We start from the raw sequence: 16,421 nt of genomic DNA on the forward strand, positions 1-16,421 counted from the left end.
CTGTGCTTAATCCCCAGCAGTGGTGGCATGGGAGGTCCCCTACGCTCTTGACCACCACTAAAGCTGAGGAGGTTACAACTGCAAGAAACACTTTGGCCATTCGATGGAGTTCTCACCACATACAACTATGCAAAAGCAGCAAGGGACAGGTGAGGAAGTAAAAAGGAAATAAGGAAGCAGACTAACAAAACCTAAAACCTGGACTAAGAAAGCATCTACCAATTATTTTCCAGTGCATTTGTTTTATTGTCATTTTCCCCATAGTCACCTGGGCATTAGGGCCATTCAAGCTGATTAAGCACTTTACTGTTGCTTAATTCCTCTCTGGCTGTTACAGTCATGAACTCTGCATCAAGAGCATTTTATGAACTCCAAAGGAGAAAGGGAAAATGCAGGCATTTCCTACTTTGCATTTGTCAGTTACAGCAATCCTGTCCAGTCCTGGTTCCCAATGAACTCTCCTCTCATGGGAAGGGCAGCGCCCACAGACATGCACACAACAAACTATGTAGGCCATAGGGCAGCAAATTGGTCCCTGGCCTCTAAACGTAGAGGTGGAGGAAGTCATTAAGCACTGTAAGGTAAATTGACAGTCACATCTAGACTTGGATTTAGAGGTTAATTTGAGTTCAGAACTCCAGTCAGGAAAGCAACTGAATTTTGGAATGTTAAGCTTGTGGAACTACACACTAGCTTTTCTTCTTAAGGATTTTCTTCCTTTGTTTCCTATCCTGACTTAAACAGTTCCAGTAGTTAACCCTGGTGGCTCTTCGCAAGTGTTCCCCGCTAACATCTTTGTTCCTTTTTACTGGATGGCATACAGTAAAATAAAGGCAGGTTTTCTTTTGAATGTATATGCCCAACCTAAAAATCTAAAGGGCTCTAACACTGGCATTTTTTATCTTTCCTTCACTGTTGCAGGGTAAATGAAACACTCCTCTGGTTTACCTGAAGTCCATCTTCTCTTTTCAGTGAGACAGAAACTCATGTGGGTTTTGCATGGAAGCAGTTCTTTAGCTGTGTAATTTCACCATTTTGGGGAGTAGTAAAGTAGGTAAGAAGTAGCACAGACAAAGCTTTTGCTATAGCAATGGCTTCAGACACATTCAAAACCCTTTTAAATAATGAGATTAATAGGAAATTACTTCATCTCCAGCCTTGCCAGCAAGGTCTTCAGCAACCCTAATACAAGTCCCTAGCCATGCTGCTGACTAGCCACTGGATCACAATGTTTTGCCAGCAGAGAAAGAATGCGAACACTGCTTCAAGTAATAAAGGCACTTATAGAAATCCAATTACAAGATTATGGGAAGAAAATAGTTCAGCAGCTGGACAAAAAAAGGCAGGAGGAATGGTAGCTGTGCTAGTAATAACTGTGGGTTGTTCAGTCAAATGTAAAGATTCAAGTACAGCAGGTCCTTCTGGCTGTGATCAGGGATGGGAGTCAGGCTGTGCTCAAAGGAAAGTTTCTGGCTTCAGAATCAGGAGTACAAAGAAGTCTGCTAGGCTCAGTTTTGTTGGTTACATACAGCTCCTCTGTGAGCCATCAGATGTATTAACTTGGGCCAAAATCATGTCTCAAATGTCTACTTAAAATGAGAAAAACTATCAAGAGTTTATATAGAGGCCTTTTATAGGGAATGTGTCAATCCAAGTGAATGGTACATTTTACAAATATTGGCAGGAAGATGATTTTTGTTCAAGTGCCACTAGTTCCCAGTAATTTTTGAGCAACTGGTCTTAAAATTTGTTTGCAGTGACTGCTTATTAGCCCCCACATTTCCCTTCAGCCAGGGTTTCTGTGGCACATGACTTCACTACAAGCATGAGTCCATCCCCACTTGCCTATTGTTCTTCTGTACCAGGATTTTATCTCCATGTTCAATCAGGTTCTTCTGCTCTGTCACACCATAGCTTTCCCTGCAGATCTGTACAAAAACAGGAAATTAATTTTACCAGATGTATTTTCCAAGGCATGTGCCGATAAGAAAGACAGAGTCCTCTTAAACTCAGACAGCTGAGGACTGGCATGTAAAGGGTGGGCCAGAGACAACAGTACGTGTAGAAACTTCTGTTCTCTGCTCCAAGTACATGAAGCATACCCTGCATGCTTCACCACCCTTCATCACCTACATTTGCTGTTGGACTGCTATTAAGTTGAAATGTGAACTTAGATAAAATGAATTAACCCACTGAGTTTCTGTTAAAAAATGGAGTCCTCTTTATTGACAGAACTTGTGAGCTTAGTTAAAAACAGTTTTTAGTTACCAATCTCATGGGCTTTTTCCCCAGGAAATTTACCTAAAATAATTTTTATTCCTTTCTAACTGGAAGAATAAATGACACAGACATCTTCCTACTTTTGCCAGCCTAGGATGGCACCAGTACAACCCTACACTCTGTACACTAATTGGTTACCTGAAAAAAATACAAAAGGGCAAATTTTCAAGTTGCCACAGACAAAAGAGGCCCTTATATGTGAAAAAGGATTTGAAGAAGAGTCTCTTTTCTTACTTTAATGGTATCCTTTTTTTATACAGCCTGCATTACTATTGCTTCATTGCCTCATCCCAAATTACAGCTCTGTGCTGCAGGAGACAGTCAGATGCAGGTCTGACTCACCCCAGAGGTAAATTTGATCTAAGAGAGTCTATGTGCTCTCATTCATGCAAAAAGGAAATGGGAACCACTCTCCTTGCTCAGCAAGGTTCTTCACAGTGTGGAGCAGTTTTATGGTACCTTGTTTTTACCCCAGGGCAGGCCTTGGACAGAGAGTCAAAAAATTATCCAGATCAAGATGAGCCCATCACCCACAACCTGTTAGAGCATCAGGTCTTTGAACAGTGACAACAACGCTATTTTGAAAACCACTCAGCTTAATCTACTTACTAGCTCAGTTTTTAGGACCACGTACATACAAAAGAAGAAGGGAGTTGACAGCAAAGAACATTTTAACATTAGCATGGACAAAGTACTATAGGCATTTGGAGTCAGACAGAATACACATGAAAATATAGATAGGCTTTAACTGTACCACAGTAATCAGAAAGTTGATATGTCAAACATGTCTTACTGTAAAATTCAAACAGAATATCTCCTCCACATCTTCCCCAGGATAATCTAGAAGTTGCTGGAGACTCCTAAATAACATGTAGGAAAAGAAATGGAAAAAAAAAAAAAAAGAATAATCAGAGATTTTAAAAGCCATACCTCTAACAGGGAAAACAAATTCAGTAGAAGTAAACAGCATCATACATCTGGGTAGCAGGATTGCAAGAGAAAGAATCTGAGTCACTTAAAGCAGTAAGAAATACACCTCAAATAAAGAGATGCTTTGTTAGAAGTAGGATAAATGTCAGTCCACAGAAACTATCAATGAAGTATATTACTACATAGTTCATGGATCATCTTTAATGATCCTGGCTTTGGAACAGAATTACATTTCTAGTTCTAAAGTTCTAATTCTATGTCATCACCACACAAAGGTCTGAGGGAGTGGAGGAAGAGACAGAGGTGGACTGTATCTGTATGCCCATCATATAGAAAATAGTCTGCTATCCCCCAAAATCCTGCTGCTGTCTTCCTAGCATTTTACCACATTATTGATAAATACAGCTGTCACTTTGTGTAGATGAATCAGATGGCAACTCAGAAACAGAAATAAGACAGCAGTCAGACAGTGGTATCTTAACTTCCCAGTGTCAGGGGGAACCAGCATCCCTATGCAATTAGGTAGCAAAGATTCAATACTTGGAAAAAGTAATTCTTTCACTCCACTCATCTTCTTCCTGCTGTGGGAGCAGGTCAGAGCTTTTCTCGCTCACGGAAGGGACCATTCACAGCCTTACAGACAGTTCCCTGCTTGTCTGAGCCTGGCTCAAGGGGAAAGGCTGAGGCTGGGATCTGGGATCATGCACACAACCACATAGGGCAGGGACAGGCTTCCACTCCTGCTCTCAAAGGGGATGTGGGAGGTCTCTTTTGGCTGTGTTGCTGTGTTGGTACCCAGTTTCTCAGGTCAGAAGGGTGGGAGCCTAAGCAGATTGATCCAATAGCTTAGGGAGAGAAGTTGTACACAAAATTCACCAGCAGCTCATATGTTTTTATAGTCACTCAAATGAATCAGTTACTCAAAAGGATCAGGAGGTGTTTTATTCATCAGCTTTTATCTAGTTTGGCACTTAAGGTTCTTAGCTGGATTGTCTACCTCCCCAGAAAAGCTGCAAATTTTGATTTTCATACCTTCCTTCCGTAGGGGACAGCTCCTTCAAATCCTCTAGGCAGGGCTTCACATTCAAGAGTTTTTTGTACAGAGCCAAGGGAAAGTGAAGGTCTACCACTGTGAAATTGTAGATTGCAAGACCACATATGATGCCAATCAAGTGAAACCAGTTGTGCTCTACAAAACACTGCAAAACCACACAGAGAAATCCTGATGAGACACAGTCACTGGTGCAAGGCACAGTACCCTTTCCTCCATGCACTAAGAAGCCAGACCCTGCTTTTCCAACTGGGACACAGTCAGAGAGCTCCCATCAGGTACCAATTTGGCTGTAAATTTCTTGCTGGTGTGTGTCACAGAAATGAAACTCCAAAACCCATGTTCTATTACTTTTGTAAGCCATGGTCACAGTAGAAATACCAGCTTTCCACCTTATCTGCTTTTTAATTCCTTTTTAAATACCTCTGCATTTAGATAGTAACAGTGCTTCAATGTTTACTGTCTGTGTACTGAAGAAAATGTGTTAACAATCCCCTCCCCACTACCCATCCTATTTTCTATTAAAAGCTTTTACATCAGCACAGTTCTAGCCAGGCAGGCACACCAACAGGGCGACTAGCACAGGCCTCCCTCTCCTCACATACTGACTCTCAAGCTGGTGTGTCAGTCACAGACTGGCTGCCCACGTTTGCTAAATGTTCCTGATACATGACTCACTTCCAGTGCTTACACCCTCATCTCTCCTGGTGCCAAAAGCCTTGTTTTAAAGCACTGACATTAGGAGTGAGTGCTCTGTAACACTGTTTACAAGTTACAGAAGGTACCAGGTCACTTCCTTCCCTGTAACCCCCCCCAAGCAGGACAGCCACACCTTAAGGGAAAACCAGCTATGAAATTTCCCACCTTGCTGCCTATGGAGGTGAGGAAAAGAACATAAACCACCATCTGCAGCCATCTGACAGGTACTCTGCACTCTTCCAAAACCAACAACCTTCCACTACAAGCCATGTTCCTTGCTGCTTAAGAGCTTCTTCACATTAACAACTTTAGATCCTGAAGGCAATAGTGATGCATGGCTAAGTGGATTGGCTGCAATTATATGAACAGCAAGGGTGGCACAGAACTCTAATGCCATTACCACCAAAACCTATCATTCTGTATAACAGCACATGACCATCACATTCATGATAAATAAGAGTTCTATTACCTGTCACCTGACCCTTAATACAAGTTGTATTATGGGATAAGAATAAAGAGAGAGAGCCAACTCTTTAGTAGGCACAGCCATCACCATTCTACTAAGGTTAATGAACCTATTTACACTGACTGAAAATAGAGTTCACCTTGTATCATGAGTAGAAAATGATAGGAAGAAACATTTCTTTCCCATAGTTTGCCACTAAATGCAGCATGTTATTCCAACCTGCACATACAGAGGGCAAGGGCTTACCGTGTCTGAAAACCACAGCAGGTTAGACTCTGAGTAATAAGTGAACATGCCATAGATAGGGTTGAGTAGTTCTTTTAACAACAGGAGGAAAAATTCCTTTGTCACTCCTCCAGCATCAACAGCTTCCTCACCATCAAAGATGACCTGTAGAAAAAGCAGGTCAGTGACAGGGATGCAGAGCTGAGACCGAGTGAATCACGTCTCTCTCTGAGAGCCATGCAAAGCAATTTGACCAATATGCCCAAACCACAGCAACCCATGAGCTGGTTTCAGTGCTCTGCCTGCAGGGGCAGAAAGGGAACAGGGGTGGCAAATCAGGTATTTTGAGAATGTTTATCCTCATACAAATCACAAATAACCACCTGTTGTCCCAACTATCAAAGCAGCAGCATGATACAGCAGCTACTGAAGGTTGTGGCAATTTCTCAGAGATAAAACACATTCTACTGTAAACAGCCTGCTCCTGCAGAAGGGCAAAACAGAGACTACGTAACATCACAAAATGCTTCCTTCTTGGCCCTTGTACACTCAACACATCAGGAGAAGAGAACAAACCCTGTGCTTGCCTTCTTGTAAACTATCCACTGCCAGGGGTCAGAAAAAAGACTGAATCCTTGCATTGACTAGATCAAATGTTCCTGTGTGCAACAGCTATTTAGAAGTTACTGCACACTGGTGAAGAGGTAATGTTAATGGCTGAAAGGTTGCAGAAACGTTTGCTAAACGAGAAGGTGCTAAAGATATGGGGGAAACTTACTTTGAGAGGTTTTTTCAAATCAATGTCCGAATGGATGCTCAACTCCCTTAAAGCATCACCAACTAAGTTACTCCTGCGAACATGAAGTACCAAGAAAGGGCTTCTGGCCAGCAGAGGCTCCAGGGTGAGAAGCATGAAGATATTCTGCAAATTTGCACCATTTATTGCAACCTGTAAATAAAAGAGGAGTGAAAAGCAGCCTATGCCTAGGCCTTTTTTTCTTCCTATGAAAGGAAAACAGTTAACAACCTACATGCCTGGTGTTCCTTTCTGCCTTTTTGGTTTCTTCAGGGTTCAAGACTGCCATGCTCCCTCTACACTGTGTGTGTGCCTGTATACCCTGCTTACACAGGCCCCAGTGCCCAATGCTGTGCCTGTCTCAGGAAGGACCTGTGCAAGCAGTGCCTGGTGCTGGGACATTTCCACTGGCACAGAGGCCAGCTGCCCTTGTCACAGCCGGGCTGTGAGCTGGCTTGGCTGCCAACTGCAGAGTGCTGGAGCTGGACAGCTGTTGTCAGCACACACCTGGAGGACCCTGGGGCTGTGCCTCTCACTGCACCTGGGTAGGTGGGCTGCTGCAAACAGCCGCTGCCTGCAGCCACAAACAGCATCAGCAGTGGTCTACAACACTCACCTCATTATTAGAAGGAAATCTGCAGAAATTTCGAAACAAGTGTCCACTTCCCTGAACCTTTGTTTAATTATCCAGTCTTACAGCTCCTCACCTTACTCCTTATCCTTGGATTATCAAAATTACATAACTACTCCTTCCCTGTACAGTTTAAATTTCCAACACATGCACATCTGGCAGTCCTGATGTTGCCAGACAAACATTTTGAAGGGAAAGACACCAAGCACTACCTCTGCAGTATCCAAGGCAAAGAGGTTCTCCAGCTACACTGCTCTCCTGTATCATGGAAACAATAAATTGTTGTGCATACCAGCTCCTAGTTAACACCCTTTCCATGCAGGCACCATTGCAAAAGGCAGAAAGAAAGAAATATGTCAGAAATATTGGGAGAGAGAATGATTACCTGCATCTGTAATTCTGCATCTGTCTGTAACATCTTGGTCTTAGCTTGAGCATCAAAGATGAAAGGGTAAGAGCAGAGAGTCACAGCATCCTGCAAGAAAGATAAGCATGATTTGTTCCTATCCACAGCTTCCAAAGCACTTTTTTAAACAAGAATCTTGAGAAACAATTTTCTTACCTGCATGATGGATGGTCTTACTTTCTGTGAAAGAAAAAGAAAAGTATGAAAATCTTTTACTCTTTCAATTTTGTGTCTTGTGGGTTTTTTTTGATGGACTAATCCAAAAGTAGACCAAAGTAAATTTTCCGCCTTTGGGACCAACAACCCATTATTTTTCCTATTAAAGAAATGAATGGAAACTTCCTTCTCAAGAAAATGCACAAGTCTAATTCAAAACATGAACATCCAACATTACTGAGAGGCCTGACTGGCATAGAATCCTGTGTTGGTCTGCCATGGGTGAAACTTGCTCTTATGAAGACTAACAAATGCAGAAACCATATGAAACAGGAGAGACTATAAGACCACTACATGGTGATACAAGAACACACCTGCAATGCAAATTACTTGTCATTAGCCATATTGATACATTTTTAACTATCCCTTACATAAATTTAAGTCAGTACTGTATTGTTCTGCTCACTAAACGTAAGCACAGCAGCACTATTTAAATGATGGGAAGTAGCGGATGGGGGCATAGCACACATAACACTTACTTACAAAGCCCATGAAAACACACAGGAAAGTTATCACTACAGTCAGGTTTTACTCTTGCAGCATCCCTTGGCAGAGGGTTTTTGATGGCTTTTTTTACACTTGAAATTCCTTTATTTGCTATGACTAAATAACCTCACTGTGTTCCTACACAGCATATTCCAGCCCTCAGTTTAGTTATCTCCTTTCTTACAGATGGGAAAGTGAGACATAAAAGAGGTGAAGGGTCTTACCCAAGATCACCCAGCAGGTTACTGGAAGAGCCAGGAATAGAACCCACATCTCTTGAGGCTTGGATCAGTCCCCTAGCCAGAACGCCACATTGCCTCCTCTTACAGAGCAACATTTTAACATCACTGGCTACATTATTCACAATACCTGCCTAAACAGCAGAAGTAAAGGGCAAAAATTATAATTTTAGAATACAGGATTTGGCTCCTGAGGTCTTGATTACATTAAAAGGATCCAGTGACTGAATTAATCACCTCGTGCAAAGATTAAATGGAATTCACAGGAACAATCACACAGACTGTTGCAAGCTTTGGTTAAATATTGCTACCTCCAGCTCTTTTGACAGCCTTTTTATTTTTAAGTCAATTTTGTAAAGCACTCAGATCTGAAATATTAAACATATAGAAGCTCCTATACTGAATGCATTATGCTCTGATTAAGGATATTGGAAATACAGATCTAGAGCCAGAGACACAAACATGGACAGCTATTTCATGACTATGCATAAAACCTCTTACCATTCCAGCCTGGTGCAAAAACCACATGAGATAATCCTCCTGAATGTCCACCAAGCTGGAAATCTCAGGGATATAAAACTTATCATATTCCACATGTTTAACCTTCTGATTCACCTAGTGAACAGAACAGATGGAAACATTCAACATATTTTAACATATTTTCAGCATTTTTCAGGTTTGCTTCCATAAATTCAGTTATAGCAGCTTGCAACAAACGGACCCAGAATGTTCAGCAAACAATACACAATCTCTTATATTTTGGTACAAACCAAGAAGAATCAAATAGAACCTCTATAACTCATTTTAACAAGTGGTTAAGTTCCTCTCCTCCTTACCCTGACCACCCAGCAACAACCCAGTGAGAGCAGAGACCGTCAAGGGATAGGTGTTTGTGATGCCATTCTTTAGGGTAACTTTATTTCTAGTCTTTGAGTCAGGACTAAACAATCTTCAAGAACCTTGGACTTCGGAAAGCATCTTTCCCACATTGTGACTTGATGGACAGCTCACAACTGGCCGAGGGCGGACAGGACTGAATCACCTTGAGCCAACACATGCCCAGGCTTTCCTCTCACCTTGTGGAGTTTCTCCAGAAGCCTCAGAGCAGCTGTAATGTAGCTGCTGAACAGGACTGGGATCAGCAGCGTCTTCCTTCCACTGAGGAGGTAAACCACTGCACCTTTATAGAGGTCCACAAGCCTGAGGAAGTATCTTGGGCACACCTGAGACCACCAGTTATCTGGAAAGCAGAGGACATCAATATAAACCTCAATAAAAGGCCAGAGTATCCCCTAAACAAGGTGTTACAACTGAAAGAAAGGGGAATATACCTGAAGACTCTTTCAAAAAACTTTCCCATTCCTGCCCTAGCTGTAACAACAGGAAAGTGAGGCAGAGTCAACCAAATACCAGAACCAGAAAAGCTGCTCCCTTTCCACTACAGCCACACCAGTCATTACCCAGCCCAAACCCTGATCAGGGTGAGAATCTGAATTTGAAGTTTTTCAGTCTTTAATCCAAGACACTGTTTCATGTATCTGGCATTCAGCATACTGTGATGTTGTGGGCAACTATCTGTCTCGCAGGAGTGACAAGCAAAGAGCTGCCTGGGCAATTCTCTGTAGCACCAGATACTTTTCTAGCAGGGGTCAGACTGTGTCTCCTGGCACATCTGCACTAAAGGATTAACTCCCCCTCTTTAGAGAGGCTGATTTCTTTCTTGCCAAGGACAGGTAACCCTTACTTTCCCCTGAAAGGAGCTTGACTATTAGCTTCTATCTTAGAACCAATCACCTGCAAAGTAGAAGCTGGAGCCTAGAATTCTTTTGGAGGTCTGAATGCACCACATGACATTTTACATTATATCAGTTTAGTACAAGACAGCCTTAAGAAACAGAGTAAGATCACAAGAACAGTAGTAGTTTAACAAATGTGAGTAACAATCATTAAGCAGCACATGTTCTGTCCAGTTTAAAATAAGCTCAGAGGAAAATATATTAGAAATTAAAAGACTCAGAAGTGGGAGAAGAGTTTAAGTGTTCAATGTAGTCACAGACCAAGGTCTGTCTGTATCTTGTAGAAGACAAAATAATTTAATATTATACTTAGTATTCTTTTATTACCTTATACAGAAAAGATACTCTGAAGTGATCAATAGCTGACCAAATTTAAGAGAATTGGATAATTTAATCTTCATGATATACAAAAATCTATGTTTCTGTAGAGGAATGAAAATTTATCTGGAACTGAGTCTCTGAATGTGGGTAAAGTAGATAGGGTTAATTAGATTAACCTCCCTAGTAAGTGCTCTTTGAAATGGTATTTTACTTATAAATTAAAAGAATTTTTAAATGAGACTTACCAAGCACTTTGCTGGGGTTGGTATCCAGGCGCAAAATAGCCATTGCTAGAGGAAGTGTCAGAGAGATGTAATACTTGGAGTCTTGGAATGGTGGGAATTCTGGGAGAATCAGATAGATCCTCATTGCCTCAACATCTGGTGGAGAGCTGGACAGCTGAGGAATCAAAAAGCTTTCAAAGCTTTTCAGTATCTAGAGAGAAAGCAAAACAAAAAAGATTACTTATCCTGGGTGATAGAGTACCTACAGTGCAGACAATGTTTAAGAGCTGATGAAATGGCAAAACCCTGTTTAAGAAGTCAAACCTGGGTGAAAAAACCCAAAGCTATAAATATTATAGCTAAAAGTGGCAAGGGGAACATGTATGCTTTTATCCCACAGCTCTGCACTTATGAAAGAAATTCTGAGTTAGAATAAGTTATACAATCATGAAGTACTCAACTCCTGACAGACACACAATAATTACAAATATAACACACACTGAGTTTATTTCATCAGATATTGAAGTATTAAATGCCATGAGATTAAACTAGTTTTTAAATAAAAGTCTTGGAGACACATTTTGACGAGGTCAAAGTCAGCCCAGGTCAAAGGAGAAGTACCATTAAGTGTCTGGATTTCAGCTCTGCAATACAACCTTTGCTCAACAATGCTGCTGGTACTTGCATGTTGGAGAGGGACAAAGCCTTAATTTTCCCCTCTGAATATCCAAATCTCAGAAGTGCAATACCTGCTCTAGCAGAATGGAGTGCTGGGAGTTCATCAGCTTCTCAAACAGCACTCTCGTGGAGTTCAGATCAATCCCTGGGATCTTTGAACTGGTTTTAAAATGTTCATCGATTCTTTAAAAAAGAAATCACAGACAGGCATAAGCTTAAGGAAGAGACCCCATTACATGGCCTGGGAGCCAGCAATAGAGAAATGACCACTAGAGAATTCCTAAGTCTAGAAACAAAGACTCTTCCTTCCAAATTCCTCCGGGCCTCGGTTAGGACTGAGATTCTTGCAGAGAAACACTTCAAAGTTTTTGGTGTCCCCAGGACTCCTTCACTGACCTAAGAACACTGTATTAGACACCCTGAAGGAGAAGGTAGCTATTAAAGACAAGATGCATTTGTCAGTTTGATGGTGTGACTGTCAGAACATGAGGAGCTAAACATGGGCTGCTGTACTAGAATGGCTATTCCCAAAACATCACAGGCTCCAGGCTGGAAACAGATCCCCAGGGACACACTGTGGTACACAGCACTCTTGGGGCTGTGCTCTGCAAAGGTAGTGCTGGCTGTGCTCAGGCACACGGCCATGGAAAAGCTGCTTCCCCACTAATCCTGTAAGGAAAACAGGCCTACATGGCCTTAGGGCACGGGAGGGATGCACTAGGGTATTTCTGTCAAGTGCACCTTGACATAAGACTTTATGTATAAAGGTATAGTTAAATACAGCCTCATTTAAGCCTGCAGAATTAAACATTCATTTGATCAAAGATTTTCTTTAGAAGTTAAGTCCTGCACTAGCCACCACTGAAGGGGAAGAACAACTGCATCTGGCTCCACTCATTTCCACATTCAAAAGAATATGTGAGACTATTTAAAGTGACTCAACAACTTGCATATCTCAACAAGGGCTTTAAACCAACATGACACAACCCTCCTGATGCAATAACATGTCACAACACTAGGGAAGAAACCACTGGACAAGCAGAAAAACACCAGAATAATTAGAAAACTGTGTTCAAGCTGCTCTTGGAATGTAATACGTAAAGAATACTCAGAGTAAGTAAGTTTTTCTTCACCTAGTTACAGGCCATTTACTCATCACATCACCAGAAAAATTTCTCCTCCTCTTCATCTTATGCTGTTACCTCCTCAACATTTACAGACACAGCCAACACAGGCCTTCCCAACCCACAGCCTTTGACTCCGCTATGTCTTACAACCTTGTCACCACCTATTGTGGGTTACACCTGTTTGAAATTCCTCCTTTTGCAAGCAGGAGCACAAAACTTTCCACATATGATGTCACCTAAAAGGAAAGCACTTCCTTGCTGCCCTTGATGTATTTTCAAGAGCAGCCTGTGTGAAAGTATACTTTCACATGCACCAGCTAGCTCAGCTGGATAAGAGACTATTCAGATACCTGGCATCCCTAATTTCCCTTAATGTCCTATTCCGATCCCTTTCTTTAAAGACATTGATATCTGTTTCATAAGGAAGAATAAGTTGTGGCAACTCCAAGAAATCTGTGCCATTTACAGCACACTCACCACGCACTCTCTTAGACCACTTGCCTTCCTTAGCCTGTTCTGACCACCCCAACCTTTTAGGGAACATCCTCTGTCCTCATCTCCTGCCTGATCAAAAAATCAAATCCCACTGCAGAAGTTCATGAATCAAAGGGATTCCCATCTGCACGAAGAGAAAGCCATACATCTGGAAATGTGGCACTTACTTCTTCTCCAAGAAGCTTCCATTCCAGCAGGCAGCTGAGGACAGTATCTGAACAACATTACTGATTGCAGCAGGAAGAGAAAAGAGAACAGAGATACAGGTTATTAATGGATGTCTCAGTAAATCTCTCCATCTCTCTTCCCTTCCTTTTATGGGAAACAATGTCAGGATAACCCCTTTAGAGGCACAGAGGGCAAGACTTCATTCAGGATCATGTAAGGTCCCTCTCTGAAAGGAGGAATTAGTGCCTCCCTTCCACCTAATTCTGCCCTTCTCATGGCAGACACACTGGGGAAAGAACTTAATCAGTCTGTTCACAAGTTCTTGTTGCTTCTCATTAATTTTAAGCACACAAGGCAGGACAACTTTAAAATCAAGTTCCCACCCACCATCTGCAATGTTGAGGCAGCCTCAGATTCCTCTGGTTTGCTCAGAAGTTCTCACCTGGCAGCCTTGTGACTGGCAATTCCTCCCCTTGGAAATGACTAAGAACCACACTTGAAAAGGTTGCTAAATTTCAAGTGAAAGCATGGCACGGAAGCCAACAAAATTATTTAAATAGAACTTTCAAAAAAAGGCTTGTCCAGTGCCACAATACCTACTTGACAGAATTAGAACTGTTCTTTTCTAAAAGCTTTTGCCTCCAGACATCTATAGTTTCATCATTTATTAAACAGGTGTAACGTGTTTCATTTATGGTCCGGAAATCATCAGCAGGCAAGGAATTCTGTGAGAAGATACAGATTTCAGCAAAGACAAGGCTTGTAAAACAACTCCTTCCTATCCATAATCTCTTTTTTAATAAATAACTGATAGCTTCCTTAGTGTGGCCTCTGAAAAGGTTTGGTTAGAAGTTTTGTGGCATTATTAAGAAGTCCAAAAGAGAAGGTATGAAAAAGTTTGAGGGGAAAAAAAGATCCTCAAATACATTTTAAAAAGAGGAAAATGAAAGAATCAAAATATCATATCCTAGATGTACCAAAGCCCTTGTAAATACTGTCATATGTAACTACAGGCTTAGTACAGTTATTTTAGACCTATTTCCATGCCTCAAAAGTTTATCCCAAACAGTTCTTGAATGAAAAAAGAAGACAGAAGTGGGAAAACCAATTCAGCATTCAGCCCTCCATCCAGCACTGATTGGCAAAATCAGCATGTGGCTGATGGCTCTACACAGCAACCATGCAGAAAAGCCAGTGCCACAGGTGGAAAGCAGCCCCCCACTTCCAGTCTGCAAAGATGGGATTCCCCTCCCTGTTGATTAAACTGGAATCGGTGTCTTCCCAATGGCTTTGATGAGCCTCTAAAGAAAGACAACTTTCAGTCACTGAAGTTGGAAATCCTTGTAACAACTGTCACAGCTGGTAAGGTTTGTAAGGCCAAATGGAGACCAAAGCAATAGTTCCATTTCAGAAGATTTTAGCAAAAACAAAAGCTGTATTGTGAATGCTGGGACAGGGGAGAAGACTTGAAAAGATACTTCAATTTGTACCTCATATTTGGAGCAAATCACAAAAGTTTGGTCTCCTCCAGAGAAGATATGTTTAACAATGTGGTATTTACAGGCATCTGTTTAAGAAAGACACAGTTGTATTAGAGGCTGATGAATGCAAAGCCCTACTTATACTTTCTTCCCTCCCATTTGCACTGCCAGTACAACTACAAGGAGCACCTGGGTCCTTTGAAGGCCCTGCTGAAATCAGATGGAACTCAAGCACTGTAGAACTTTCATAAGAGGTATGCAGGAAGGGAAAGCTGTCATTTTTAAACTGCAATAGGGGTTTTAAAGAGAGAACAAAGTGTTCAGAACAGTATTAGTAAAGTATCAGTACAATTTCATGAAGTCTCAAGATTGCCAGATGCTGAGCTCTGCCATAAGAAGAGAAAGGGAGATAGCACACATTAACAGAGAGAGCAGAAGGTCACCCAGAAATTACCACCGTGCATTTGGGACAATAAGATGGGTTTCTTTTGGTATTTCCACAAATTTCACAGAACAATGTTAAGATGCCATGGGTGAAATTATTTATGTCCATCTGCCATTCCAAACTGAGCACAGTACATACCAGGTTTCCCTGAGAGTTGCCCATTATGAGCTGCCCAGTGACCCTTGACAGGAGAGGGACACTTCACATTGCAAGTGTGCCCTGTTCCCAGCTGGCCTCTTGTTCCACAGCCAAATGCATAGATCATTCCTGAAGAAGGCACAAAGGCTAAAGTGTGATGTCTGTAAGAGATGGGTACAGAGTTTGGGCCTTGTTTAACAATAAATTTAAAAAAAAAAAAAACACAAAAAAAACAAAGACCCAAAACCAAACAAAAAAGCCCACCAAAACCAAACCAAATGCAGCCTAGAACTTACTCTCATTTCTCCTAGGCCAGAAGCTGGTGCCAAGCAGCACCTTTACATGGGCACCAATGCTCAGTTTTTGCCACCTGATGGCACCCATTTATGGGATGGAGCCCTTTAGGTGGAAGGCACAAAGAGCAGCTTGTGCAGACCCACAGCTGGTATCAGGCTCACAGGATCAGGTTAGTCATTTGCTAAGCCTGTACATTCTGAAAGACAACCACACAGCACCAGTGTTGCTAAATCACTTTCCATTAAAGAGGCTGGAAACTTGTGACCGAAGGGGCTTCTGCTCTAAAGTCTTGCTGAATTATTACGTTGGGAAGGTATCTTTTACAGGTTAGAGTGCAGGGTACAACTCCAATTAAAAAACCATCTCGTTTAGAGTGTCTTAAAATTCTTATGGCAAGTAAGATTTAAATTAATTTAGCTTTGATACATAGAATGAAGAAGCAGGACTATTTCCCCCTATTTACATGATTCAGTATCAGCGTTAAACTCCACCAAAGAAAAGTTTCTGACTGCACACAGGACTCACCTGCCACATGCAATCTGGGATACTTCACTGCCCATGAGCTCAAGAACTCTTCGGGGGTTCACCTCATCATTCATGGAGTCGTGGCCCAGCTGCCCGCAGGAACCTGCACCGAAGGTGAACACCCCTCCACTCTGTTAGCAAACCAAACAGCAGAGCCTCCATTTAGGGACCCATAACCCAGCAGGATCTCTCTGACTACAGTTTCAGTATGTGCCCAAAGCTTAGGTAGAGACTGATGGGAATTTTCAAAAGATTCAGAAAAGAAACTTGGGTTCTGCTAACACAGCTTTCAAATAAGCTA

General features: G+C 41.8%; 1 protein-coding gene across 9 annotated transcripts in view; it reads right to left on the minus strand.

Annotated features, from left to right (window-relative positions):
• Positions 1–16,421, minus strand: part of HERC3 (HECT and RLD domain containing E3 ubiquitin protein ligase 3) — a 53,317-nt gene that overhangs the window by 12,568 nt on the left and 24,328 nt on the right. For all 9 annotated transcript variants that reach the window (XM_085579140.1, XM_085579143.1, XM_085579138.1 and 6 more), the window contains 16 exons: positions 16,121–16,251; positions 15,299–15,459; positions 14,725–14,801; positions 13,835–13,959; positions 13,234–13,293; positions 11,516–11,627; positions 10,788–10,977; positions 9,502–9,665; positions 8,927–9,040; positions 7,641–7,664; positions 7,464–7,553; positions 6,430–6,600; positions 5,673–5,816; positions 4,243–4,409; positions 3,074–3,140; positions 1,846–1,928 (listed from right to left, as the gene is read on the minus strand). In XM_085579140.1, coding sequence (XP_085435266.1) covers positions 1,846–1,928; positions 3,074–3,140; positions 4,243–4,409; positions 5,673–5,816; positions 6,430–6,600; positions 7,464–7,553; positions 7,641–7,664; positions 8,927–9,040; positions 9,502–9,665; positions 10,788–10,977; positions 11,516–11,627; positions 13,234–13,293; positions 13,835–13,959; positions 14,725–14,801; positions 15,299–15,459; positions 16,121–16,251 — 1,880 coding nt within the window. The remainder of the gene's footprint in view (positions 1–1,845; positions 1,929–3,073; positions 3,141–4,242; positions 4,410–5,672; positions 5,817–6,429; positions 6,601–7,463; positions 7,554–7,640; positions 7,665–8,926; positions 9,041–9,501; positions 9,666–10,787; positions 10,978–11,515; positions 11,628–13,233; positions 13,294–13,834; positions 13,960–14,724; positions 14,802–15,298; positions 15,460–16,120; positions 16,252–16,421) is intronic.

Source organism: Lonchura striata, chromosome 4 (genome assembly GCF_050655825.1).
Source record: "Lonchura striata isolate lonStrDom1 chromosome 4, ASM5065582v1, whole genome shotgun sequence".
In the NCBI taxonomy this organism is placed as follows: domain Eukaryota; kingdom Metazoa; phylum Chordata; class Aves; order Passeriformes; family Estrildidae; genus Lonchura; species Lonchura striata.